This window comes from Myotis daubentonii, chromosome 18 (genome assembly GCF_963259705.1).
Source record: "Myotis daubentonii chromosome 18, mMyoDau2.1, whole genome shotgun sequence".
Taxonomy (NCBI): Eukaryota; Metazoa; Chordata; class Mammalia; order Chiroptera; family Vespertilionidae; genus Myotis; species Myotis daubentonii.
The window spans coordinates 30,985,358-31,013,073 of NC_081857.1; the positions used below are offsets into that span (position 1 = coordinate 30,985,358).

At 39.2% G+C, this 27,716-nt stretch overlaps 2 protein-coding genes and 1 pseudogene across 3 annotated transcripts in view; 1 reads left to right on the plus strand and 2 right to left on the minus strand.

The window, feature by feature from the left end:
* The window catches only part of ARNT (aryl hydrocarbon receptor nuclear translocator), a 61,532-nt gene extending 48,866 nt beyond the window's left edge, over positions 1-12,666 (minus strand). The window contains exon 1 of the mRNA XM_059674051.1: positions 12,486-12,666. Within this exon, the coding sequence (XP_059530034.1) occupies positions 12,486-12,510 (25 nt within the window). The 5' untranslated portion in view covers positions 12,511-12,666. The remainder of the gene's footprint in view (positions 1-12,485) is intronic.
* Positions 12,667-12,788: 122 nt separating this feature from the next.
* On the plus strand, positions 12,789-26,130 carry CTXND2 (cortexin domain containing 2). 2 transcript variants are annotated; one of them, XM_059673285.1, is made up of 2 exons: positions 12,789-12,879; positions 25,100-26,130. In XM_059673285.1, exon 2 carries the CDS (start codon positions 25,161-25,163, stop codon positions 25,317-25,319), a length of 159 nt encoding a protein of 52 aa, XP_059529268.1. In that variant the 5' UTR covers positions 12,789-12,879; positions 25,100-25,160; the 3' UTR covers positions 25,320-26,130. The 2 variants fall into 2 exon arrangements, with proteins under 2 accessions (XP_059529268.1, XP_059529269.1); XM_059673286.1 differs by lacking the exon at positions 12,789-12,879 and adding an exon at positions 15,349-15,485.
* Positions 22,088-23,213, minus strand: LOC132221116 (large ribosomal subunit protein uL4-like; annotated as a pseudogene).
* Positions 26,131-27,716: the final 1,586 nt, after the last annotated feature.

The following is a 27,716-nucleotide window of genomic DNA, read 5'->3' on the forward strand; positions in this document are numbered from 1 at the left end:
CATGTCCAGATTGCTCTTCTTGAATTCTTACACTAGTAAAAGATTTCCCAGTTTGGAAGAGAAAGCACTATATATATTCTGCTGACTTCACTTTTAAAAACTTCTAATTGTTACATAATATTAATCTAAACATATACACAAATTGGTTTATACATCGCATTCATGCAACAAGTATATATAACTTAGCTATTTTATTTTATTTTATTTTATTTTATTAAAAAATACAGCCCTGCCGAAACCGGTTTGGCTCAGTGGATAGAGCGTTGGCCTGTGGACTCAGGGGTCCCAGGTTCAATTCCAGTCAAGGGCATGTACCTTGGTTGCAGGCACATTCCCAGTAGGGGGTGTGCAGGAGGCAGCTGATCAATGTTTCTCTCTCATCGATGTTTCTAACTCTCTATCCCTCTCCCTTCCTTCCTGTAAAAAAATCAATACTTTTTTAAAAATACAGAAAACCCAAAAATAAATATCACCTACCAATACTCAAAAAATTATATAGGGTAAAACTCTAAGTCCCTTTCCTGCATCTTTTATTGCCCCCCCCCTCCTTCCGATTCAATCTCATTTCCCAGAAAGAACCACTGTTATCAGTTAAACTCATCTTTTATTTTTCGCTTAGATTATATATACCTATATCTCTAATAAAAAATAGGCACATTTTTTAATGAAAATGGAATCCTGATCTGCAACTTGCTTTTTAAAAAAATATACGTCATGAATATTCGTACACAAACACAATCACACACATATATACCTCATTCATTTTTATAATTTCAATTATATAACTACTAGAGGCCCAGTACATGACATTCGTGTTCTGTGGGGAGGAGAGGTCCCTCTTGAAGTCTGGGACACCTTGGGGGATGTCCACCTGCTGGCTTGGGCCCGATCCCCTGGGGATCGGGCCCAAGCCAGCAGTCGGACATCCCTCTTGCAGTCCTGGGCTCTCGCAGTCTGGGACTCCTCAGTCCTTACCACCTGCCTGCAGGGGAGGCCAGAGAGGCTCCTGTCACCACCGCTGCACTCGCCAGATGTTAGCCCAGCTTCTGGCTGAGTGGTGCACCCCCTGTGGGAGCGCACTGACCACCAGGGGATAGTTCCTGCGTTGAGCATCTGTCCCCTGGTGGTCAGTGCGCGTCATAGTCACTGGCCCTTCCGCTGTTTGGTCGATTTGCATATTAGGGTATTATTATATAGGATATGTTACTATTCTATTTATTATTATAAGTTTTTTACTTTTACTATTATAAATAATGCTCCAAGGACATTTAAATATACAACTTGAAATTCTCTTTTGCTATTTTAGATTCCTAGAGATGGAATTCACTGTGTCCAACTATATAAGCATTTAAAATTTTGATAGATATTGCTAAATTACATTCCAAAAAGGTTGTTACAATTTATGCTCCCACGAACAGGATAAAAGAGTACCTATTTCCTTCATCAGTACTGCATATTATACTTTTTAATTTTACCAATTCTGGTAGATAAAAATAGTACATTATCACATCTGAAACCTATAATTTTATTAACCAAGGTCACCCCAATAAAGTCAATAAAAATCCCTTTGCTTTAACTTGCATTATTTCTTTTTATATTTATTAGTTATCAAAAATCAATGAGTTGACTCTTCATACCTTTAATATGTGTATGCTGAATATGTACTTTTTCTAATAAATTTATAAGATCAGCATGTAAAAGATACTGAATCATTTGTCCATTATATATTACAAATAACTATACACATTTTACACTTTTATGTTGTTAAATTTATCAATATTTTTCCCAAATAATTCCTGGATTTTTGTCTTGCTTAGGAAAGCTCCCCAAAACCTCCAGATAATTTCCGTATTTCCTTATAGTTTTGTTTTTCACATTTAGATTTTTTAAAAATCGATTTTAGAAATAAAGGGGAAGGGAAAGAGAGAGAAAAATCAATGCGAGAGAGACACATCAACTGGCCACCTTCAGCACATACCCCAACAAGGGATCGAACCCAAAACCTAGGTATGTATCCTAACCAGGAATCAAACCCGGGCCCTTCTGGTGAACAGACAACACTCCAACTAACTGAGTTATACAGGCCAGGGCCATATTTAGATTTTCAATCCATCTGGAATTTATTACCATATGCCTACCTAACATAAAATAGGACTCTACTGTATTCTTCCAAATGGATAGCTATTCCAACATCATTTGCTGAATAGCCCATCCTTTCCTTACTTACCTGAAGTGATTCCTTTATTAAACTTTAAGTATCTATAGGTAATTGATCTTTCTATACTTCTATTCTACATTAATATATTTTCCTGCTCTTGTATCAACACCCAGCACTTTTGACTACAACAGCTTTAAAGTACATTTTAAATTATCATAGGAAAGTCCTCCATTCCCCATTAATTTATTTTACAAAATTTTCTTATTAAATGTCACATACTTATTTCTGCTCCCATGGCAATGGAATACATGTACTTTTCCTTATTCATCCTGCTAAATACAACTAAAAGTCTGAACATCATCTATAAAACAAACATAAGAATACTCTGAAAGGTGAAGAAAAGGCAGATGAGCTAATACCACATGATTGAAGAATGATAGGTTGATAAGTTCCCCTGGGTTTTCTTGGTGCCTCATATATCCCAGACACAGGGCTGAAAAATTCAGCAACCTGGTGACACGAAGGGGTACAGACTACAAATAGCTGCCCCAAAAGCCTGCTCTTTCGAGCCACAGGACCAAGAAATGGGCAGTTTACCAAGACAGAAAGTTCTTAGATAACAATCTCTTCCCCAGCCAAACACCAGAGGAAAAGCGGGACCTCAGTTGCACCCTGCCAGCAAACATCCTGAGTAGGGAGGCAAAACATCCATCCTTGTGAGGCTGTAACAGAGGCCTGAAATGGTGTCAGAGACAAGTAGGGTCTTGGAACTCTGGAAATGAAAACCTGTCCCATACAGTGTCAGTGGAGACGATGTGAGGAGATGTAACTTCCATCCCCATCCAGCAGTAACAAGAAGCCTCCACTTCAGGTGTCAACAAGGTTTAGTAGGGAACCTGGAATTCTATTTCCACCTCACAATAACAAGACAGCACTTCTCATCACCCAGCCCCAATGTGGTGCTAGTGAAAGCCAGCTAAAACAGGTTTAAATAAGATCCAATATCAAATAACATTAACACAAAAATATCCACTTATTAATTTTTTATAAAAATATATATCTAGGCTTCAATTTTTAAAAAATTATTTATCATACCAAGAACCAAGATGATCTCAAATTGAATGAAAAATAACAAGCAATAGATGCCAACAATAATATGACACAGATGTTAGCAGTATCAGACAAAGATTTTAAAAGCAGCCATGACTAAAACGCTTCAACAAGCACTAACACAGTGCTTGTTGAAATAAAATAGACTGGGAGTGAAGGGGAATAAACAGAAAAACAAATTAACAGGGTCTCAGGGATCTATGTAACTATAACAAAAGACATATTTTGTCATTATAGAGCCCTGGAAAGAAAATAGAAAAAGGTAAGGCTGAACAATAACATCTGAAGCTTCCTAAATTTGGCAAGAGATGTAACCTACAGATTCAAGCAGTTGAGTAAACCTCTAAAGGATAAACCTAAAGAAATCCATTCCAATACACATTATAAATAAATTTCTAAAGCCAAAAGACAAAGAAAACTTTTTAAGTAGCTAGAGAAAGATGACACCTTAGTTATAGAGGAAAAACAATTCAAATATAAAACAATTCATATCTTTCATCAAAAATAGGAAAGCTAAAAGAAAATACAACATTATTTTAGGTTCTGAAAAAAAAAGAACTGCCAACCTAGAATTCTATACCCAGTGAAAACATCATTTAGAATGAAAGGAAAACCCACATTCTCTGATGATGGAAAACTAAGAAAAATTTGTCATCAGACCTACCCTAAAAAAGAATGGCTAAACAAAATTCTCTAAACAGAAAGGAAATTACAAAAGAAGGAATTTTGGAACATTAAGAAAGAACACAGTATGCAATAATATAGATAAAACCAATAAACTCCTTTTGAGTTTTCTAATTATGTTTGATAGTTCAAACAAAAACTACAATGCTGTTTCTAAATGTATACAGGGAAAATACTTAATACAATGAAATTATAAATGGAGAGGGTAAAGGAATGTAAAGAAAGGTTAAGATTTCAACACTTTACTCAAACTGGTAAAATAATGAAGCCACCAATAGACTGAACAAGTTATGTTTATATAATGCAATAGGCACTACAACATTTATAAGAAAAAAAAATACAAGAAGATACACTAACAAACATAGAATCAAAATAGAATTCTAAAAAAAATATTCAAATAATTTACATGAAGGCAAAAAAAAAGAAAATAAAGAAACAAAGACAGAAACAAAGACCAAACCAAAACATAAAATGGCAGACTTAAGCCCAAACATACCAGTAATTTTATTAAATGTTAATGGCCTAAATAATGTTATTAAATGTATATGGTCTAAATGCCAATCTACAATAGAGAGATAGGCAGAGTAAATTAAAAAACATAATCCGCTGAAACCGGTTGGGCTCAGTGGATAGAGCGTCGGCCTGCGGACTCAAGGGTCCCAGGTTCGATTCTGGTCAAGGGCATGTGCCTGGGTTGCGGGCATATCCCCAGTGGGAGATGTGCAGGAGGCAGCTGATCGATGTTTCTCTCTCGTCGATGTTTCTAATTCTCTATCTCTCTCCCTTCCTCTCTGTAAAAAATCAATAAAATACATTTTTAAAAAAACCAAAACATAATCCAACTATATGCTGTCTACAAGAAATTTGTTTCAAATATAACAGTAGAGGCAGGTTGAAAGTAAAAGAATGGAAAAAGATATATCATGTAAACATTAATCAAAGGAAAGCAAGAGTGGCTATATTAATAATAATCAGATAAAGCAAACTCTAGAGCAAATAAAATTGCCAGAGACAAAGCAGGACATTATATAATAAAGGTTCAATCCACCAAGAAGACAACTGGTGTATACACACCAACCAAAAGAGCTGAAAAATATGTTATATAAAAACTGACAGGAAAGAAAGGAGAAAATAATTATAGTTGGAGACTTCAACTATGCCTCTTAGTAGTTGAGCGTCGATTCATGGACCAAAAGGTCAAGACTGGTTCGATTCGCAGTCAGGGCACGTGCCCGGGTTTTGGGCTCTATTCCCAAGAGGGGGCTTGCAGGAGGCAGCAATCAGTGTTTCTCATCGATGTTTCTATCTCTCTCTCTCCTCTCTTCCTCTCCTTTCCTTTCTCTCTAAAAATCAATAAAAACATATTTTTAAAAAATTGATGGAATTAGAGAGACAAATCAGCAAAGATATAGATCTCAACAACATTAACATTAGGTAATTAATATTTATAGAAATACTCCACTCAACAACACATACACATTCTTTTCAAGTGGCAAGATAGACCACATTTTAAGCCATTAAACAAACAACAAATTTAAAAGATCTGAAATCATAGATTATAGTTCTCCAACTACAATGGAATCACACTAGATATCAGTAACAAAAAAATAAAAGGAAAGTCTCCATACACACGGACACTAAACACACTTCTAAACAATAAATGAATCAAAGAGGAAGTTTCAAAGGAAATAAAAATACACTGAACTAAAATGAAAATACAAGTTAGCAAAATTTGTGGCACACAGCAAAAGCTGTACTCAGAGGAAATTTTATAGCACTAAAATGCATATATTGGAAAAGAGAAAAAGTCAAATCAACCACCTAAGTTTCTACCTCAAGAATCTAGAAAAAGAACAACACAAATGCAAAGCAAGCATAAGGAAGGAAATAATAAAGAACATAAGTCACCCTAGCCAGTTTGGCTTAGTGGACTGAAGGGTTCCGACTTCAATTCCAGTCAAGGGCACGTACCTCAGTTGCAGGCTCAATCCCCAGCCCCAGTGGGGGAGTGTGAAGGATTTAACCAATTGATGTGTCTCTCTCATACTGATGTTTCTGTCTCTCCCCCTCCCTTCCACTCTCTCTAAAAATCAATGGAAAAAATATCCTCAGGTCAGGATTAACAAACAAACAAAAAACATCTTCTATGAAGACATCAGGCCTTCTTTAGACAAGTAATTCCTAAGAATTGTAAGCTAATTGATCATAGCTCCTGACACTATCATAAATGTTTCGATGAATAGTCTCGTGTATGCACAGATGCCAGTAGTATTCCCATACTAACAAATTTCTGAATGACTAAAGGAGCCCATTACCCTCCAAGAAGGTTATACCAATTAAGAGCCTCATCAGTAACAAATTATCCATACCTCCACTAGCACTGGGTTTTGGCAATCCTTCAAATTTTTACTAATTTATAAGTTTACTTTTCTATTTCATCCTGTAAGTTTTAAATAGCCAGTATAAATAACTTTCCTAAGAAAAAGCAAAATGTTCCCATTAAAAAAAATAAAGTTCCTACTTTTAGTAATAGGTTTACATAGGACCTAATAGTTAGAAGAATTTAGAGAAAGAAAAGATGGCTCTGGCATGGTTTAAATTAAGGTCTGGCATAGTCCCTAGTGCAGAGAAGGTCCTCAATAGGAAGGAAAACCCAAAAGAAACAGGCAGGCAGGAGCCAGTCAGGAAGTTTTAAAAGGTAGGTCAAGCAGGGCCTCAAAAAAGTAAAGGAGACAGTCCACATAGACAAAAAGACATGCAGAGCAAATATCTTTGAAGAGCTATAGGGAAAACAGGCCTACAAAGAGCCTAGAGTCTATATTTGGGAGAAAAAAATAAGATGTCAAGTGCTACCCAACTGTGAGAAGGCTTTGAATGCCATGATAAAATCTTAGATCTGATTCAACAACTGAAAGATATAATACACCATTAAGTCAGAGTGATAAGAAAATATAATTTAAAAGATTAATCTGATAAATTTAAAGTTTGAAGTAACAGAAGTAGAAAGATGAATTCGACTAATAAAAAATGAGGTGATAAAGGCCTAAATTAGTATGATAGCAGAATGAAAAGGTAAAGGAACCTCTAAAATTGTAAAACTATGCAACTTAGTAAGAGTAGTGGATTAAATGTATACATCTACTTTTACTTTCTCCCACCCAACCCCCCAAATATATACATATATATGAGAAAAACAATTTTATACAATGTAAAACCACATGGATAGAAATGTGGGAGGGAGAAAGGAACAATAAATTTTTGAAAACTGGAAACAACTTCCTTGGTAGACCCACAAGAACTCACTCCTAAGCCAGCAAGGAAAAAAGCAGAAAACAAAACCTAATTTGCATGGTGAAATCCCCCAAAGTCTAGGAACTGGTGACTAATGGGAGTATGGGATGAGGGAGTGGGGGTGTGGGGGTGTGCAGGATGAATAAAAGCCAAAATTAAAAGGATTGGTTCAACTTCTGTTTAAGCAGCAGGTAGATTCACAGATCCTCTCCCTCCCTGGTTCCTTCTAGAAAAACTGCCCCTCCTTCACCCTGTCAAAAGACTGATTTATTCTCTGGAGAATGTAAACCAGAGGTCCTCCAGTCTGGAGAACACTGAGCAAAGATGAAAGTGATGGTCAAACTGAAAACTGGGAAACTAACTGCAACGTATGTAAAATGAGTGCTTCTTTTCTCCGAAGGTCCTGCCTCTTTCCTGTACTCAGTTTCTTCTTTCTTGGTTGACTCTCTCCTACTGGAGAAGCACATCCTCTAGTCATTAGAGTCTAGTGAGTTCCTGAAAAAGAGTGTAAGGGAGACCTTGGATGTATGTATGAAAATACCTTTCTTCTATTTCACTACTTGATAGTTTGCCTAGATAGGGAATTCTAAGTTGGATATTATTTTGCCTCAGAATTTTGAAGCCATTGCTTCATTGTCTTCTACTTCCTGTGTGATCACTGAGAAACAAGACCAAGATGATTCCTGAACCTTTTGAACCGACCGATTTCCCCCCCCCCCCCCTCTCTGGAGCTTATAGGATGCTCTTTGCATCTGATGCTGCAATTTCATGATAATATGCCTTGATGTGATTTGTTTTCATTCACTGGTCTGGCTCCTTCAGTTTGAAAACTGGAGTCTTACTTCAGGGACATTTAATTAAACAAAAAATTTGGTTAAAAGATATAAAAATGGTTGTTACTGGGAAGGAATTGAGAGAAGGGAGTAGAAGACTGCTGTTTTTGCAACAATCATGTAGAACAGTTGTTAAATATATGCATGGATAATTATGATTAAAATAATATTAAACATATAGATGTTTTAACATTTAGATATGGCTATTTTAAATATTACATGCAAAATATTTTATGCAAAAAAGATGTGATAACTAGATAAATAAATAAAAGAATACAAAACTGTGATCATCATGAAAGATAAAGAAGGGAAATAGATATGAGGTAACATTGGTGAGCACAAAAAAAGAGTATGTTAAAGATTATTCAACTAAAGATGTCTTTTAAATAAGAAAGCTTAGTTCAAATTTTACTAGTTTTGAAATTAAATACCCATAAGACGTCATGGCCTAAGTAAAATAATTTTAAAAAGGGTTTGTTTCGAGTTTTGCAATTTAGTTTTTGAAGATCAACTGCTGTGGAAATTCCTATTGTTATTGCATTATAAGATAGTGATCCATAGCAGAAAACCACAAAAAAATTTCACAAAACAACCATAAGACAACATATTAGTTTCATTCGTTGGGCTGATAGAAGGGTAGGTTTGGAATTTGAAAAACTAAGCTGAGAGACCACTATTTCAAAACAACAACAAAACTAGAGTCGCAAGAAAGCAGAAGTATTTACTTCTTAATTTCTAAGAAAATGGAGAAGATTCAGGTTGATGCCACAAATCTAATAGTATAAAAAGAATGCAGATTAAGGTTCTTTTTCAAAAATGTTAATTATATTTCAATTAGTAAATTAGTAATTTTTCAAAAGTGTTTTGTAATAGAATATAATAAAAGAGTATCTTGGCATCTTAATTTTACACTGCATAAATTGTTAATTGATGCTTTTGAAACTGTAATTTATGTAGGCAAAAATTATGTGAAAAGGACATTTTTTCCTAAATGTCAGCCTTACAAACCCTAACAGTATTCTTTCCTTTGCCTTCTACCACATTCTCCATCCACAATAAATGGTACTAATGGTAGCACAAAAAAAGAACTCTACTAAAGAGAATACCAGAATTAAGGGAGGAAAAACCTATACTCCTACAAACTCATTCACATCTTTTGTTTGAATACTGAATTGTAAATCAAATGCCAACTCTCTTCCCTACCAGCACCTTAGTCAATCACACATGCAATTTTAAAAGTGTTCCTGCCGAAACCGGTTTGGCTCAGTGGATAGAGCGTCGGCCTGCGGAATGAAAGGTCCCAGGTTCAATTCCGGTCAAGGGCATGTACCTGGGTTGCGGGCACATCCCCAGTAGGAGATGTGCAGAAGGCAGCTGATCGGTGTTTCTCTCTCATCGATGTTTCTGACTCTCTGTCTCTCTCCCTTCCTCTCTGTAAAAAATCAATAAAATATATTTTTTTAAAAAAAGTGTTCCTAAAAATTGTTAGTATTCTATTGACAAGAAAAATACAGCCTAAGACTTCATGGGCCATACCCACCCACTCCTATTTACCAATGAAAGTAAAATTAGTAAAAAATAAAAGAATATAAAGAATTATCAATTCATGTAGAAAAAAAGCCATCATAATATTAGAACTATCACTTCACCATAACTCTTTTTTAAAATATATTTTTATTGATTTCAGAGAAGAGATAGAAACATCAATGATGGGAGAGAATCATTGATTGGCTGCCTCCGGCACACCCCCACAGGGGATCGAGCCCACAACCTGGGCATGTGCCTTTGGAATCAAACCCGGAACCCTTCAGTCCACAGGCCGATGCTCTATCCACTAAGCCAAACCATAGGGCGAGCATAATTCTTATTAGAGAGTATAGTATAAACCGTTTCTTACTATTTCTCTTGATCCAGCATCATGTTAAGACAGTGAAGATGCAAAGAAACCAGGTCCCCTGCAAGATACTGAAGGGCCACCAAGAGTCCCTAAATCAGTGATGGCGAACCTATGACATGTGTCACCTCTGACACGCGAACTCATTTTTTTGGTTGATTTTTCTTTGTTAAATGGCATTTAAATATATAAAATAAATATCAAAAATATGTCTTTGTTTTACTATGGTTGCAAATATCAAAAAATTTCTATATGTGACACGGCACCAGAGTTAAGTTAGGGTTTTTCAAAATGCTGACACATCGAGCTCAAAAGGTTCGCCATCACTGCCCTAAATCATACTCCAAGTACAATTAAAATGATCAAGCATTATTATTAATGCTAAGAATTAACTTAAATGAAGCTTAGAGAGAACAGTTAATACAAAAGCCCTTTGCAGACATATGTAAAGACAGAACATAAACTGTAGGGAAATAACCACCAGCAAAAAAAGTAGAAAAAACTCAAAGAAATAGGTATGATGTCGCTAGTCCCTAAAATGGCTCTAAGAAAAGATTTGACCATGTGACAAAGAATTCTGACCTGAAAACTATTTTTTTTTTCACCGAGCACAGTACATTTCCATCTTGTGTCCCTCCTTTCATGGTCCTCATTTCCCAAAAAGCAACAGGCTACTAAAAGTCCACAGTGCATCTATGATCTTTCTTTTGATATAAAGTAGCAAAAGAAATGAAGGAAAAAAATACATTTTCTAATTTAATTATAATGTGCTGAACATGAGATCAATAACTTGGAAGAGTTTGAAGAATTTTTCAACATCAAAAAATAAACCTAAGAATTGCAGAAGTGGACTGTCAATCAACAAAATCAACTGTTTCATTAGCAAGGATTCAACACATGTACAATATTTTTTGCTTACAGATTTAAGCTGATATTAATCAGCTAATGAAAATGTGGTCAAGTGATTGTCATTCCGGTTACGGTTAAAAGAACCACACACACACATACAACAAAATAAAGCAACCCCACCCACACTCCTAGGGGGGGGGAAAAATTTCGGACATATGCACTGAACTTGTTTACCCAGGCAACGTCTTGATAACAGAAATGCTTTGCAACTTGACTAGGATTATATAAGTATTTTGCAATATGTTATCGATTTAAAATCTTGTTTCTTTACTCCCCAGAAAGGAATTAGGTTATTTTACTATAAGGCTATAATAATAGCATCTTTCCGATTTGATTACACCACTAAGCACTTCCTACAATGGAATTTTATCTTCTTTTCCTCTACAAGAAAAAAACAAAAAAAAAAACCTTAAAAGATTTAAAAATATGATATTGGCATGTGACAAAATAACTGCTTTAAGCAGTTCTATTCCCAGAAATGTGGTAGGCAAGAGTAAATTTCACAGTGATTCAACTATTATAGCAAAACCTGGATATTGCAAAATAATACTGACTTTGCAGGCATGAAAGAAACCCGATTTAAACTGCAGCGTGGGAACAGCACTGAATCCCTTCCATGCTGTATTTTCAAGAAATTCATCCCCACCTCTTAAGTCTATTAGAGGTAGAGATTTCTAAGAAGGGATTTCATTTTGCAAGAAAATGGCCCAGGTAAACTAGGATCCCTAAAATGAAACACTTCCTATGGGTAAGTAACTGTAATATAGTGGAAAGAGGCCTGGGACTAGGAATTTGAAGACCTGATCTGTCTAGACCAGATGCACTCCACCTCGCTCCATCTCTTTCTCCAATGTCCAAGCTCCCCCTTTGGAAGAGATGTTCACTGAGCAATGGCTTGGAACGGAACTTTCCTGTCAGAGTGGGAAACGCTGCGACCCGCACCTAACAGCATTTAAACGGGGGTTGTTGAATGCTTGCTGTTAAGGGCTGCCCTGAACCTCAAACCATTTATTTCACAAACCTCCGCCCCAGCAGCTGAAGACACTACGAGGCACCTCTAAGACGTAAACGCGAGTTTCCAAGGATAGCCCGTGGCGCGGTGGGGTGGGTGGGGTGGGGTGCGGTGGGGGGCAGGGTACAGTCTACAGAAACCGTGCGAACATACCCAAATATTCTTAACTTCAATTTTCAAGCTAAACGTTAGAAAGCACCACCTCAGATAAACAGCAACGTGGTCCAGTGTTCATGAGTCTAAACTACTTTTAAATAAACCGAGCCCCTCTACCCAGCTATTTGGCGTCCAGCAGCTCCCGTGGACAGAGGGTTGAAGGCGGACCCTACCGAACACCAGCCCCAACAGAACTCGGGGTACGGGACCCCCAACCCCCGCCCGCTGCCTCCCTCTCCACCTCGAGTCTCCGCCAAGTCCCCAGGGTCGGGCCCCTCCCCCAGGTCAATCCCATCCCCCCCAGGACCCCCTCCCGGCCCACCACGCGTCCCCGTGCCCTCAGCTCCCACGACGGCCCCTCAGCCCAGGGTCCACCTTAGTTGCCAACCCCGTCAGCCCCTCCTCCCCTCGAGGAGCCCCGGTCCTCCGTCTCCTCACCGGGATTAGCAGTTGTAGCCGCCATAGCCGTAGGTGCCACCGCCGTCCCGCCACCCCCCCGGTGGGAGGAGCCACTGCCACCGAGCGGGGCGGGAGGGGGGGAGCAGGAGGGAAGAGCCACTCCCCGACGCGGCACCCTACGGCCGCCACCGCTACCGCGGAACCCAAGATGGCGGCCACAACAACCCCCACCGTCCCCAGACCCTACGGCGGGGAGGCCCCGCCCACATGGGGCGGGGTCACAGCCAGGGCCAGCCTCCTCGGGGAAACTGACCAATGGAAACGCCAAGTCGGCCACGGGCAGGGCAGGCCACTGAACCAGCCGGTCCAGTGGCGGAGGCAGGGCGAGGAAGAAGTCAGCTGTCTGCCTAATCCCACCTCTTGGGCGTCAGAGGTCAGGGATGAGAAACGTCAGTGAAAAACAATTTTACTAAAATGCCTCGCTTGGTAGTGGATTCGCCCAGTTGGCCACTCTGCAGACGATTGGTTTTGTAAAACCCGCGTTAGGTGCTCTAATGCTTAAACTTCATATGGTGATCTGTAATACTTTCTATAGTTTTTCCTCTTTTAAGGACATTTGTCCCTGGTGAAAAAAAAAGTTCAGTAACTAATTGTTAAATGTCTGCTATGGTACTGGTAGGGCAGGAGGATCTGGGCGCTCACCGTCCAATAAGGGAGATACCGACAGTCAGAAATGGAAGGCAAGAAGGTATTTTGACGGATTGGAGATCACTTTCTTTGGTCAAAGATGGGGATATAGTGACGGGTTTTTAGTAGGGAAGTGATAAAATGAGGACTGCACAGATTTATTTTCTAATAGGAAGCATTGAGTTCTTCGGGCCAGACACTGACTAAAACTGCTTTATATGTATTTACTCACTTAACCCTCACAACAAAACCGTGAGGTCGATTCTGTTACTGTATTATTTCCATAATTAAACAGCTGCAAAGCGGGTTGCAGGCTAGATCCCCAATGTGGGGCGTGCAGGAGGTAGCTGATCACTGACTCTCTCTCATCATTTTTTTTTTTTTAAATATATTTTATTGGTTTTTTACAGAGAGGAAGGGAGAGAGATAGAGAGTCAGAAACATCGATGGGAGAGAAACATCGACCAGCCGCCTCCTGCACATCTCCCACTGGGGATGTGCCCGCAACCCAGGCACACGCCCCCGACCGGAATCGAACCCGGGACCCCTCAGTCCGCAGGCCAACGCTCTATCCACTGAGCCAAACCGGTTTTGGCATCATCCTTGATGCTTCTATCTCTCTCCCTCTCTCTTCCTCTCTGAAATCAATAAAAAAAATATGTATTTTTAAAAATACAGATTGGCCAATTTGAATTTCAAACAAATAATTTTTTGTAAAAGTATGTTCTAAATATTGCACAGGACATATTTATACTAAAAAAAATTATTTATCTTTTATCTGGAAACCCTACTCCTGGCAGTTAAAATTTTAAAGTACACTGATCCAGGTTATTTTGGGAAGATGAGAGACTAGAAGCAGGAAATCCACTTGGGTAAATAGCTACTGCAAAAATTCAGGGAAGGAATTTCAAGGACTAGATACTGAAAAGGAAATGATTGCCATAAATGCTATTGTGGCAATACCAACAAGGCCTTCTATGTAACTGTATATGGAGTAAAAGAAAGCTGTGATATCCAAGAAGTCTTCTGGATGATATCAATAACAGGGTGCTAACTAGAAGTTCAGATTTGCTCAGTTGGTGGACTGTTTGGTGGGACAGCCAAGTAAAAATTCTTATTAATCATATAAAATCATAGGACATCTGCCCAGGAGATCTAAACTGTGCATCAATTGCAAGAGGCTAGTAGTTGCAGAGAATGACAGCACCAAAGTTAAAGGAAATAAGAAAAAGGATGCCTCAACAATACTTGTTTCAGATTATGGAAGAACGGAGAGGCAACCTGGAAAGAGCAGGGCAGTAGAAGCCAAAGGGACTGTACTTTATTCTCCATTCTGTCCCCAGCATCTAGCACAGCGATTGACACATGATAGACATTCAGTAAATATTTGTTAAACATAGCACATCTTTCAGGAGTGTTATTTTTTAAGGTGTGATATTTTGAAAATTTATCTACTCGAAAAAAGAAATTCTGAGTAGATAATATACACATGGTACAATATAAGCCACCCAATTTCTCATCTAGAAGCCCTGCAGTGTGTCCCTCCATAAGTATTCTGTATATTTATGAGAGCGTACACACACACACACACACACACACACACACACACAGATTCTATAGAAGTTTTTATAATGAACCAAATAAAACCTTAGAGGAAACAGTAGTAAATTTTGCATTCAAGGTATATATGAACATGTTTAATAACTAAAGCTAAATGAAGTCATTTTAACTTTTCTGATCCCGATGTCCTAAGTAAATACTTTTTGAGGAAAAGGAGACATTTTAGAGCTTCACTGATCTTGTTGACAAGTAGTTCTCAAACTTGAGCATACAGCACAATCACTTGCAAGAATTGGTTAAAACACCGATGCCAACCTGTCCAAAGTTTCTGATTCATTAAGGTTGGGATGAGGGCCCAAGAATGTGCATTTCTAACAATTTTCCAGGTGATGCTGCCAATCTGGAGAATGACTGAATAGACCAAATAGCTGGCTATGAACCCATCTTCTCCCACTCACGTGATCCTACTTAGAAGGTATCATTGGCGCTATTAACCTTGGCTGCCCCAGCCCTGGCAGAGCTGTGGAAATATTCTTCTACTGATCTAGGCTCCAATTTAATCTAGTGGGATCATTTTCTCACTCACTGTGGGAGTGTCTGAAACTTGATCCTGTTTTAGTTGAACTATTAATGAAGCCTCTGAGTGTGGGAGTGGGGAAGGGAGAGAGCTACCAAACACTCTCCTTCTGTAAGAGAGGGTTGACAAGAAGAGGAGAGGCTGCCAAGAGATGGACTTGAGTAGGAGGAGACTGCTCTAGCGACAGCCAGCCTTGAATGTCATTCTCTCAAAAGGTAAATAACTACCTGTAGTGCCTTCCTGGTGATAGTTTTATCGGAACAATTCCAACAATTCTTCTAGGTTGAACAGTACATTTCTATAAGCTTGGGAAATACTAGGGAAATACCTGACAGAAATAAAGAACTTTTTTTTCTTAGATTTTTTTGGGGGGTGGGGCGAAAAGTGAAACTTTCATTCGAGAGGGTATAGCTTAAGCATAGTCTTGTTTTGAGGCAAGTGAGGGGGGTGGGAGAGAAAAGCTGGGTCTTTGTTTTAAAATTTTTTGTTTTAAGAAACATAAGATATTACAGATGGAGAAAAAGTTATTTGGGATGAGAACACAAGAAAAGGAAGAAGTGATCAATTCTTTCTGGGAAGTGTTAGGTAAAAGAAGAGCTGACTTAGCTGCAGGTTTGTAAATGCTGGCCCTCAGGGCTCATTATGCTCTTACCTCAAGCAATAAAAGTATATCTAGATGAATAACCTTGAGTTTGCATGGGTTTTATATTCTGTATTGGGCATACCAAGGGCTCCAGACCATCTTAGCTTCTTTTTGCTGTTGATGTTAGATACTTTCAATACTGCACAACTGTGACATATGAAGAGTGTGCTCCACTGAATAAAAAATTCAAATGGCATTAACTTTCAGACACTTCGCAGCAGGAGAAAAGGTGAAAAAAATGAGGAACATAGTAAACCTAAGAGGATGGTAATAGCAAACACATGTATAGCAGATGATCTATGCCAGGCACTGTTCTATGTGTTCTACATGCATTTATTTATTTAATGTCAACGTCTACCTCATAGGATTCTTAGATATTACTAGAGGCCCGGTGCACAAACTTCGTGCATGGGTAGGGTTCCTAGGCCTGGCCTGTGATCAGGGCCTATCTTCCCCAGCTGCCTGCAGCTGGCCCCGCCCCCCGCCGTCGCTGCCAGTTGCCCTCTGTGTGTGGCACCTGCCTTGGCCTGGCACTGCCGGCATCTGCTGCCACCCACCCCCAGTTCCACGTTCCTCATCTGGCAATCGGAGCCTGCCAGTCGGGGGGAGGGACCCAGAGGTTGGCCAGCAGGCCCTGATCAGGCAATCGGGACCTGCGGGCTGGGGACAGCTCCTGCGTTGAGGGTCTGCCCTCTAGTGGTCAGTGAGCATCATAGTGACCAGTCGTTCCTCTGTCTGGTTGATTTGCATGTTATGCTTTTATTATATAGGATCCTCATTTTACAGATGAGGAAACCAAGACTCAGAAAGGTTAAGTAACTTGCTCAGGATCACCAAGCTTTACTAGAGCTAGGATCCAAATCCAGAGGAACTGGCTCCGGAACCCATGTTATTCACCACCATGTTACATTTCATGATTGCCATTAAATTGTGCTTATTGGGGGTTCACTTATCTGGAAAGAATGCCCTTTACCCTTCCAAAATCAAGAATCGCATGGATGTCCTAGACGGTTTGGCTCAATGGATAGAGCATCGGCCTGCAGACTAAAGTATCCCAGGTTCAATTCCGGTCAAGGGCACATGCCCAGGTTGCGGGCTCAATCCCCAGTAGGGGTCGGGCAGGAGGCAGCCGATCAATGATTCTCTTTCATCATTGATGTTACTATCCCTCTCTCCCTCTCCCTGCCTCTCTGGAATCAATAAAAACATATCAAAAAAAAGAAAGAAAGAAAAGAATCGCATGGACAAGCAGGAGTTTCTAATTTGCTCTCTCTTTGACAGAGAAACCCCCCTCCCCCACATACACACAAGCTGATCTCTGGAGCCAATGAGTACTGGTATCCCACAGTGTGTATGGCAATGATGATTCCAATTTCTGATTATGCAATAATGAAAAGTTTAATTTGATATATTTAATTTTTCTAGTTTCTCACAGGAATTATTTTTCCTCACAAAGAGTTTTAGCAATCAAAAACATTTTTTCATCCTGGAAATTAAAGGACTTCTCTTATCTCAGGACAACTGATGGCTATCGGTATTGGTTTGATCTCCAACTATCTCTGTTTTAAAACAACTTAAATTCTATTTATGTAGATAAGCCCTGCCTATCCCCCTACCTTCATGAGGCAGGATATCCTGGAAGTCTGGACATTAGTTTGATGGAAGAAGCAGCAGGGAGCTTAGCAGGGATCTGCACTGGGGAAGATGAATTAGACACACACATATGGGGGAAAAATAAACGTAGCTTAAGCAGAGTTGGAAAGCCTAGAGTCCAACTCACTGCAACAACTGTGGATTTTGTTGTTGTTTAAAGATTTTTTTATAAGTACTCTCCCAGAATTCCTCAGTTCATTCCACAGAAGTGATATATCACCTATTCCTCGTGTGTGTAGGGTTTGCATAGCCCTGAAAACTCATTTGGGGGAGGATGAGTATAAACTAATGAATTAGGGAAACTAGGCATTGTAATACAAATTATAATTATAGGATAATAAGCTCCATTATATCAGGTTTCAGTGAGTTAGTGTGGACCATTCTAAAAAAGACTTTGGCTAATAGATTACTGTGGCTAAAAGCCCATAAAATACATCAAGAAGGATTTTGGAAGCAAAGATGAAAATATGTCCAAACTTTTGTATATGATCTAGGATACCATATCCATTTTTTTTTAATTTTTAAAAAGATAATTATGTGCCCTACTGGGGTTTTTTTTTTAATTCCCATTCTCCCACCTCCTCCCCTTTGGCAACCATTGGTTTGTTCTCTATATCTATATTTTCAAATACCCTCTATATTTTTGTACTATTGTAAATAATGCCTTTTTAAAAATTTTTTATTTAGTGATATTTAGAGAAAGAAAGGAAGGGAGAGAGGGAAACATTGACTTGTTTTACTTATTTATGCATTTATTGGTTGATTCTTGTATGTGCCCTGATGGGAGATGGAACCTGCAACCTTGGCATATAAGGCCAATGCTCTAATCAACTGAGCAACCTGGTCAGGGCCAATAATGCCTTTTTAAAAATTACATTTTCTTATTGTTTGTTGCTGGCATTTAAAAATGCAATTGTCTTGTATGTGTTATCCAGACACCTTGCTAAACTCTGCTTATTTCTCATATTTTCTGTAGATTGCTCTATAGGCAATAATATCTGTGAAAAACTAACATTTTTGTTTCTTCTTTTTAAATCCTTATGCCTATTTTTTTCTTTATCTTATTCTACTGCACAGGCTAGAACCTCCAGAATCATATTGAATAAAAGTAGATAGTAACATCTTGTCATGTTCCTGATTTTAAATGGAAAATCTTTCAAGTTTTGAGCATTAGGTGGGATGTTGGCTATACATTTTTGGTTGATACCCTTTATCAAGTTACAGTTGCTTCTTTCTATCTTTATTTTGCTAAGAATATTAACATGGGTGTTGTATATTAGTATTCAATTTTATCATATGTTTTTTCTGCCACCATTGAGGTGTTCACATGTTTTTTCTCTTTTAATCTGTGTATACATACATATATATGTCATTTACAAATTTTCCAATGTAAACTACACTGCACTCCTGAGATAAACTCAACTTGGTATTTGTATTTATTGGTTTATTTGCAGAAAACAGAAACCATTCTCACTATTTTAAGTAAAAAGGGATTTAATGCCATGAAATTAGAATACTTTTAGTTTCAGATGACCAAAAAAATAATAATAAAACAAAAATCCAATTTAAACTAAATTAAACAATACATGAAAAAGTATGGATTTGCTAAGTGTTGGATCAGGGTTCTACAGGTGTTCAATAATTCAAGCTTGTTAATTGTATTATTCTAATATTTTATATCTCATTGATTTTTGCCTATTTTACCAATACTTGAGGAAATGTGTTGACTATCCACTTTAATGGTGTGTGTTTTTTACCAATTTCTCCCTATAGTCCTATTGTTTCCTTATTTATTTTAAAGCTGTTTTATTAGGTATATACAATTTAGTTTTTGTTTATTTGTTTGTTTGTTTTGGGTGTTTTTTAGCACCAAATGAACATTTTTTAAAGTAATTATGAAAATAAAGCTAAATTGTATAAGAATCTTGGGGAAAAACTCCCAGTATTTTTCATCATTTCATATATACTCCAGATGCTCACAGTTAAATTCTGGTTGGCTTCTGATTCTGCAGATTATTGTGCCAATCATTTTAAACATTTTTGTGTAATATTTCCTCTGAATTTCACACTGAAACTTACAATCCATATATTCTAGTCTGTTAAAAGCACAACTTACCCTGATAATTTATCCCCTTCTTCGAGGGGTCAAAGAGCTCCACCTTTGTTTGCCAAATGTGGTCTGTTTACTTTTAATTTGATTTGCTCTTCTTTTTTCTAGTTTTCCTCAGTGGAAGCTTAATTTATTGATTTTAGATTATCCTTCTTTTCTTTTTTTATACTTTTTAAAATGTTTATTTAATTTATTGGGGTGACACTGGTTAATAAAATTACATAGGTTTCAGGTGTACAATTCTATAATACATCACCTGTATATTGTATTGTGTGTTCACCACCCAAGTCAAGTCTTTTGTCACCATTTGTCCCCCTTTAGCCCCTCTTACCTCCCCCCATTCCCCTAAGTGCATACAATTTAGAACTGCTACATCTTCCCTCTGAATTTTATCTACTCTTTGTTATAATCTATTTACCCCCTCTATCCCTAATAATGCTTTTTTTTTTTAATATATTTTATTGATTTTTTACAGAGAGGAAGGGAGAGAGATAGAGAGTTAGAAACATCGATGAGAGAGAAACATCGATCAGCTGCCTCCTGCACACCTCCTACTGGGGATGTGCCCGCAACACAGGTACATGCCCTTGACCGGAATCGAACCTGGGACCCCTCAGTCCGCAGGCTGACGCTCTATCCACTGAGCCAAACCGGTTTCGGCCTAATAATGCTTTTTGTCTTAAAGTCTATTTTGTCTGATATTACTATAGCATCTCAGTTTCCTTTTGGTTAGTATTTACCTAGTATACTTTTTTAAATACCTTTTCCAGCCCTAGCCAGTTTGACTCAGTGGATAGAGCATCAGCCTGCGGACTGAAGGATCCCAGGTTCGATTCCGGCCAAGGGCATATGCCCAGGTTGCGGGCTCAAACCTCAGTAAGGGGTGTGCAGAAGGCAGCCAATCAATGATTCTCTCTCATCATTGATGTTTCTCTCTCTCTCCCTCTCCTTTCCTCTCTAAAATCAATAAAGATATACATTTAAAAAAATAAAATAAATACCTTTTCCATTAAATCTTTCCATGCCTTTACATTTTAGGTGAGTTTTTTATAAATAGCATATGGCAGCCAAGACCAAAAAAATAGATGTCATTTTTTGTCTGCCCAACACCCAAAAACCCTTCCTATTTGAGGGAAAGCTTCCTTTATGCAAGTCTGTAAGAGACAGAACCTCATTCCCACTACAGAAGTTTAGGGGAACCAAATATTCCCACTTTCATCCCAGGGTGGCTAAGGCGTTGATGCGTGACTCAGTCTTGAACAGTTGGATGCTCCAGCCAGGAACCGGAATGCTGAGTGACACAGAGATGACACAATTTACAATTCGGGCATGACAGAGGCAGCAGTATCCAGTGACAGTAGCAGTAGTGCTCAGCAATAGCAGTGTCCACACTGGTAGTGCCCAGAGCCAGCAGTGCCCTAACCAGACTTTTCCTGTGCTGCCTTCGGCTGTGGTTCCCAATGCCTGGCCTCTCTTGGTTTCTGCCTGTTCTATAAGACAAGTACTCCTACCTGATCTCCTTATAATAAATGTGTTTTCTGCACCCTAACCGGTTTGGCTCAGTGGATAGAGCGTTGGCCTGCGGACTCAAGGGTCCCAGGTTCGATTCCGGTCAAGGGCATGTACCTTGGTTGCCGGCACATCCCCAGTAGGGAGTGTGCAGGAGGCAGCTGATCAATGTTTCTCTCTCATCGATGTTTCTAACTCTCTATCCCTCTTCCTTCCTCTCTCTAAAAAATCAATAAAATATATATATATATTTTTAAAAATGTGTTTTCTGCTTAAGGGAGACTGTTTCTGTTGCTTGCAAACAAGAATCCTGACTGATGTGAAAGTGTTCTTTCTCCCTCTGGAATTGGGGCGGAGGGGATAACATGAAAAGGGACTGCTGAGGTCTGGATTTGCTGGAGCCATTCTTGCTACCGCTAGGAAGCCTGTGTATGCATGCAATCAACATAGAAGAAAGGTGGGGTTGAGAAAAAATCATAAACTTATAAAGGCAGGACCCTGATAACGGATTGAATCTGCAGATGCAACCATACCTAAAGTTAGCCTTACTCTGAACTTCACCCTCCTAATTCAACAGATTATTTAATGCATTATTTGATCTCACTTAAGTGGATTTTTCTGTCACTTGCACCCAAACACCTCCTCCCCGATACATTTCTATTCTGCCTTTGAAAAGGAATCTCTCACTTGATTCTGTATTGAACATTTAGCTGCTTTTCTCCTTATTTCTTTCCTAGTTGAACTTCTCGTAAATGATTTAAAAATCTTAGTGTCTTCATTTTCTCACTGCCCTTTCCTGTTTAATCCACTAACACCTGGATTTTCTTTCCCAATCTGCTGACACTCTTTTCTTTCTTCTTCTTCTTTTTCCCCCCTTCACTACCTTTGATCATGTTTTTATTCAAAATTAGCTGTCCCACGTGATTTGACCTTTATGGAATAAACACACTTCGTTTATGCCGCAGGCTGCTCTTCTTCTGTGGTGGGTTTCTTCTCTGGGCGCTTCCTCCCAGCTGCCGGTTTCTTGGAAGCAGCTGCTCTTTGTCCCCACCAAAGGCTTCTTCTGCCTCTTAACACCAACAGCCGTCCTTCCTTTCTTCCCGACCACAGGCTTCTGGCCTGGAACCCCCTTCTCATCTGATTTGGCTTCCAGCGCTGCTGCTGCTTTATCTACCCAGAGCTTGTGGTTCTTGGTCTGTTCCAGTGCATGGTCTCTGCATACGGGTTTAGCTTCAACATGATTCTCAAGGTTTCTCAGTGGATTCTTCTTCAGGACTCTGCGATGATGAATCGTTTTTTCGTGGTGCCTGGAGGGCGCTTTGGATCTCTGGGCTTTTCAACATTCTGCTGAGGTCTGTACTGAGCATCTTGTGCACAGGAAGGTGGTAGTTACTCTTGAGGGGGCAGCTTTACGCCGGGTGCCATACAGCTCATCTAACTTGCGGAAAGCATTTTCAGTCCAAATGCAGAAACAGCCCACACGCCCACCAGGAGCAAGTTTCAAAATGTTCGGTTTGCTTACATTAAGCAGAGTAATTCCAGGGATGTTTCTGGAGGCTTTAATGACACCATTGCCTGATTATAGGTGATGCAAGTTCCCCTGTGCTGGATACAATGACGGTTTCTCGTTTTGTCCCTCCAGCTCTCATTCGCTGAGAGGGATAGACTTTTATATATATATAATTCTAGGTCTTAAGTTTCTTAAGAAGCAAAACAGCCTCCTTGGTTTCCTCATGACCTTCAACTTTATCTTCAACCACCCAAGGAAGTTCAGGAACTTCCTCAATATGATGACCTTTAGACACGACCAGTGGTGGGAAGGCCGAGGCAGCCAGAGCAGAGCAGATGGCATATCGCTGCTGTGTTATGTTCACTCTTCGGTGCCAATGGCGCCAGGTTTTGGTTGGTGCAAACATGTGGCCCCCCACAACACTTATTTCCAAAAGCACCCTGGCCAGAATGATGAGTCCCACCACCTCAAACTCTGGAAATTCAAGCCACAGCTCTGCCAGTACCCCAAGACTCAGCCCTCTCTCCCTTCGCTTTCTCTCTCCCTCTCCCTGCTCCCTTCTACTCTCTCTAAAAATCAATGAAAAAAATATCCTCACTCCTTGGGTGAGGATTAGAATAATAATAATAAATAAAGACTGCTTTGTGGTTTGGAGAGATTAAACGTGTTTTCAGGAAATCAGAGAGTGTTTGCAGAAGTCGAGCATTTGATGGCCTAGAGTGCAGTGCTGACCAAAGGCATAAAGAAAAGGCAACTGGCCCAGCCAGCGGTTGAGCGTAGACCTATGAACCAGGAGGTCAGGGTTCAGTTCCTGATCTGGGCACATGGCTGGGTTGTGGGCTCAATCCCCAGTGTGGGACATGCAAGAGGCAGCCAATCAATGATTCTCTCTCATCATTGATGTTTCTATTTCTTTCTCCTTCTTCCTTCCTCTATGAAATAAATAAAAATGTATTTTTAAAATAAATAAAGAAAAATAAATTGATTTGAGAGATATTTTGGAAGTAGGTCCAAAAGGATATTAACAGATGTAGGGAGTGAGAAGCCACTGAAATGTGGAACACAATAATGCACATGTGACCCATTAAGCCATTTTTCAAAGGAAATCTCTTGGCATTTTCTCTCTCTTGGCTTGAATGATATTCAGGGCTCTTTCTCTCAAGATGTGTGTTTCATGGTTCCTTCAGACATTCCCTCACTAGGGTTATATAACTTCAGATCCCTCAGAGTCAATGTCCCTCCCTCTGGCTAGTATTTACAACGCTGAACCCAAGTTCATGTCCGGCCACATTTTATTAAGGTAATTTCATCCTAGCACCAGGCTGGTCCCTATATGTGGGGTCTATATCTGGGCCTCAAGTAAAAAAATCCTCTGTGATCAATTCAATGTCAATTCTGTCCTTTTCTCTGTTGCCATAGGCTGCTTTGGCCAACCTCTTTCTTCCTTTCTTTTTCTTTTCTTTTTTTTTTTTTTTAATATATTTTATTGAGTTTTTACAGAGGGGAAGGGAGAGGGATAGAGAGCCAGAAACATCGATGAGAGAGAAACATCGACCAGCTGCATCCTGCACACTCCCCACTGGGGATGTGCCCGCAACCAAGATACATGCCCCTGACCGGAATCGAACCTGGGACCCTTCAGTCCACAGGCCGACGCTCTATCCACTGAGCCAAACCGGTTTCGGCTTCCTTTCTTTTTTATAAACTGTATTTTATTATGCTAAGAACATTTAACATGGGATCTAATCTCTTGAATTTCTAAGTGTGCAATATATTATCATTGACTCTAGGTACAATGTCATACAGCCAATCTCTAGACTCCACAACAAATCAGTTACAGTAAGTACTCTTAGAATTTGAAGGGAAAAAAAATCTTAGAGAAAAATTTGGACTTAACACAGAATTGGGATGTTTAAGACAGTTTTTCCTGGATCTTGCAGGGCAGGGAGCCCCTGTTGATTTCTGAGTTATACATATTTGCTCATGTTTTGCTTTGGAGAAATTCTACAGATATTTTATGCTTTTACATGTGTGCATATCTTGAACATCACCTATACGAACTTTATCCATTTCATAAGCACTTCTTCAATAAATCTTGCTGACTTTGTTTTTTGCAATTTCTCTCTCTCTCTCTCTCTTTAAAACATATTTTTATTGATTTCAGAGAGGAAGGGAAAGGAGAGAGACAGAAACATCAATGATGATAGAGAATCATTGATTGGCTGCCTCCTGCACGCCCCCTACTGGGGATCAAGCCCACAACCCGGACATGTGCCCTTGACTAGAATCAAACCCGGGAACCTTCAGTCCACAGGCTGTATCCACTGAGCCAAACCAGTGCTGTTGAGAAAATACATACATACACATACAAACCAATAAACTTTTTTTATACTCTCTTGTTTAGGAATATGACAAGTCTGAAGATATACCTGAGGAGGTAGCTACAGCAGGACAGGTGTGTTCCCATGGATGACTCAAGCCTGTCCAGCACTATTGACGTAGACAAAGGCTTTGCCATTGCCTTTGTTGTTCTTCTGTTTCTTTTCCTAATAGTGATGATTGTTCGATGTGTCAAGTTGGTGAAGAATCCCTATGAGGCCAGTTCACATGAGAACCATCTCTGAGCTGAATTATGAAAAAGCCTGGTAGACTCCCCCTCACAGGAGATTTGAAATCTTTTATACAGACTATTGTGATCCAGATTCTGTATTATTTTGCCTCCCTGTGTCTCAGTCCTCTCACTCCTGCATTCCACAATAGGCACAGGAGTGCGAATTAGGAATAATAAAAAGGATGAAACACAAGCCAGTTTGCATTGTTCCTGTTCAGGGAAATGGTTACAAAAGTGGGACAGAGACAGGTTGAACTCACTCATTAAAACAAGGCAATGGGTGGCAATGATAAATCAATAAGGGATTTTTATCCAAATTTTACAAAGAAATCAACACCCAAAAAATATCCAGTTAAAAATGGGCAGAGGACCTGAATATACACCTATCTGAAGAGGACATACAGATGGCCAATAGACATATTAAAAGATGCTCAAGGTCATTAACCAACAGGGAAATGCAAATTAAAACCATGAGATATCGCCCAGCAGGTGTGGCTCAGTGGTTGAACTTCGACCTATGAACCAGGAGATCACAGTTCGATTCCAGTCAGGGCACATACCCAGGTTGTGGGCTCCATCCCCAGTGTGAGGCATGCAGGAGGCAGCCAATCAATGATTCTCTCTCATCACTGATATTTCTATCTCTCTCTCCCTCTCCCTTCCTCTCTGAAATCAATAAAAATATATTTTAAAAAATAAAACCATGAGCTATCACCTCACACCTGTCAGAATAAATATCACCAATAAATCAACAAACAAGTATTGGTGAAGATGTGCATTGTTTGTGGAATTGCAAATTGGTGCAGCCACTATGGAAAATAGTAAGGAGGGTCCTCAAAAAATTAAAAAATGGGACTATCTTATAACCCAGCAACTCCACTTCTAGGTATTGATCTGAAGAAACCCACAACACTAATTTAAAAAGAGATATGCACCCCTATGTTCATTGCAGCATTATTAATAATAGCCAAGATATGGAAGCAATCCCAGTTATCCATCAATAGGCAAGTGGGTAAAAAAGTGGTGGTACATATTTACAATGGAATATTACTAAGCCATAAAAAAAGAATGAAATCTTATCAGTTGCAGCATCATGGATGGACCTAGAGGGCATTATCCTAAGTGAAATAAAAGACAAATACCCTCTTATTTCACTTACATGTGGAATCTAAAGAACAAAATTAATGAAGAAACAAAACAAACAGATTTATAAACGCAGAAAATAAAATGACAGTTACCAGGGGTGAGGTGGGATTGGTGGCCTGGGTGGAAAAGTGAAGGGCTTAAGAAGTACCAATTTGTAGTTAGAAAACAGTCATAGGATGTGAAATACAGCATAGGGAATATAGTAAATAAATAAATAATAAGGTCATGGGTTTCAATTCTCCAGTATCTAATGTCCTTACGGTAAGATAAGTTGGCCATAATTTTATGATGTAATATAATATCATGATGCTTGGTAAGGTGCACCTAAAACTAGAAGCCCTCCTAGAGGTGGTCCTAGGAAGTCCCTTTATTATACAAATCTAAGGCCAGCAGGAACCTATGATAAGAGTCTAACAGGACCTTTTTAGTGTGTGAGGTCTTATGAAATCTGTGGCCCTTACCAAGTGGGCAAAGCTCTATGGTGGAAGTGCACTAATTTGCCTTGGTTGAATTCCTTAATCTCTCTCAGCTCAAATTGCCTTATCTATAAAATAACATCTGGTGGATTGAAAAGAGACCCTCAAAAAGATGTCCATGTCCTCACCCCTGAAACCTATGAATGTGACCTGATTTGGAAAAAGGGTCTTTGCAGATATAATTAAGGATCTCAAGATAAACTCATCCTGGATTATCCAGGTGAGCCCTAAATCCAATTACAAGTGTCTTTATAAAAGACAGAAGAGAAGAAGACACAGGAAGACGGAGGAAAAGACCATGTGAAGATGGAGACAGAGATTGGAGTCATTCAACCACGGCTAAAGAACCCGTGCCTGGAGCCACCAAGACTGGAAGAGGCAAGGAAGGATTCTCCCTAGAGCCCTTTGGAAGGAGTACAACCCTGTCAACACCTTGAGAGAATAAATTTCTGTTTCTTATAGCTACCTAGTTTGTAGGAATAAGTTACGGTCATCACAGGAAACTAATATACAACACATGATGCTGATAATGACAAATATGCAAAAAATTCCTAGACACTGCCTTGTTTCCCAATCCTTCCTTCCAGAGGTAATTGCTGTTATGATCATTTGTTTTTGAATATGTGTGTGTCTTTCCAGACTTTTTCTTTTTGATGTAATATGTGTGAATACGATACATGATTTCATGTTTCAGAACTCAAAAAGTATAAAATGGTGTGCAATGGAAACCCTCCCTCCAACTCTTGCCCCCACCCTCCATTTGCCCTCTTCAGTGAGAGCCAGTGTTA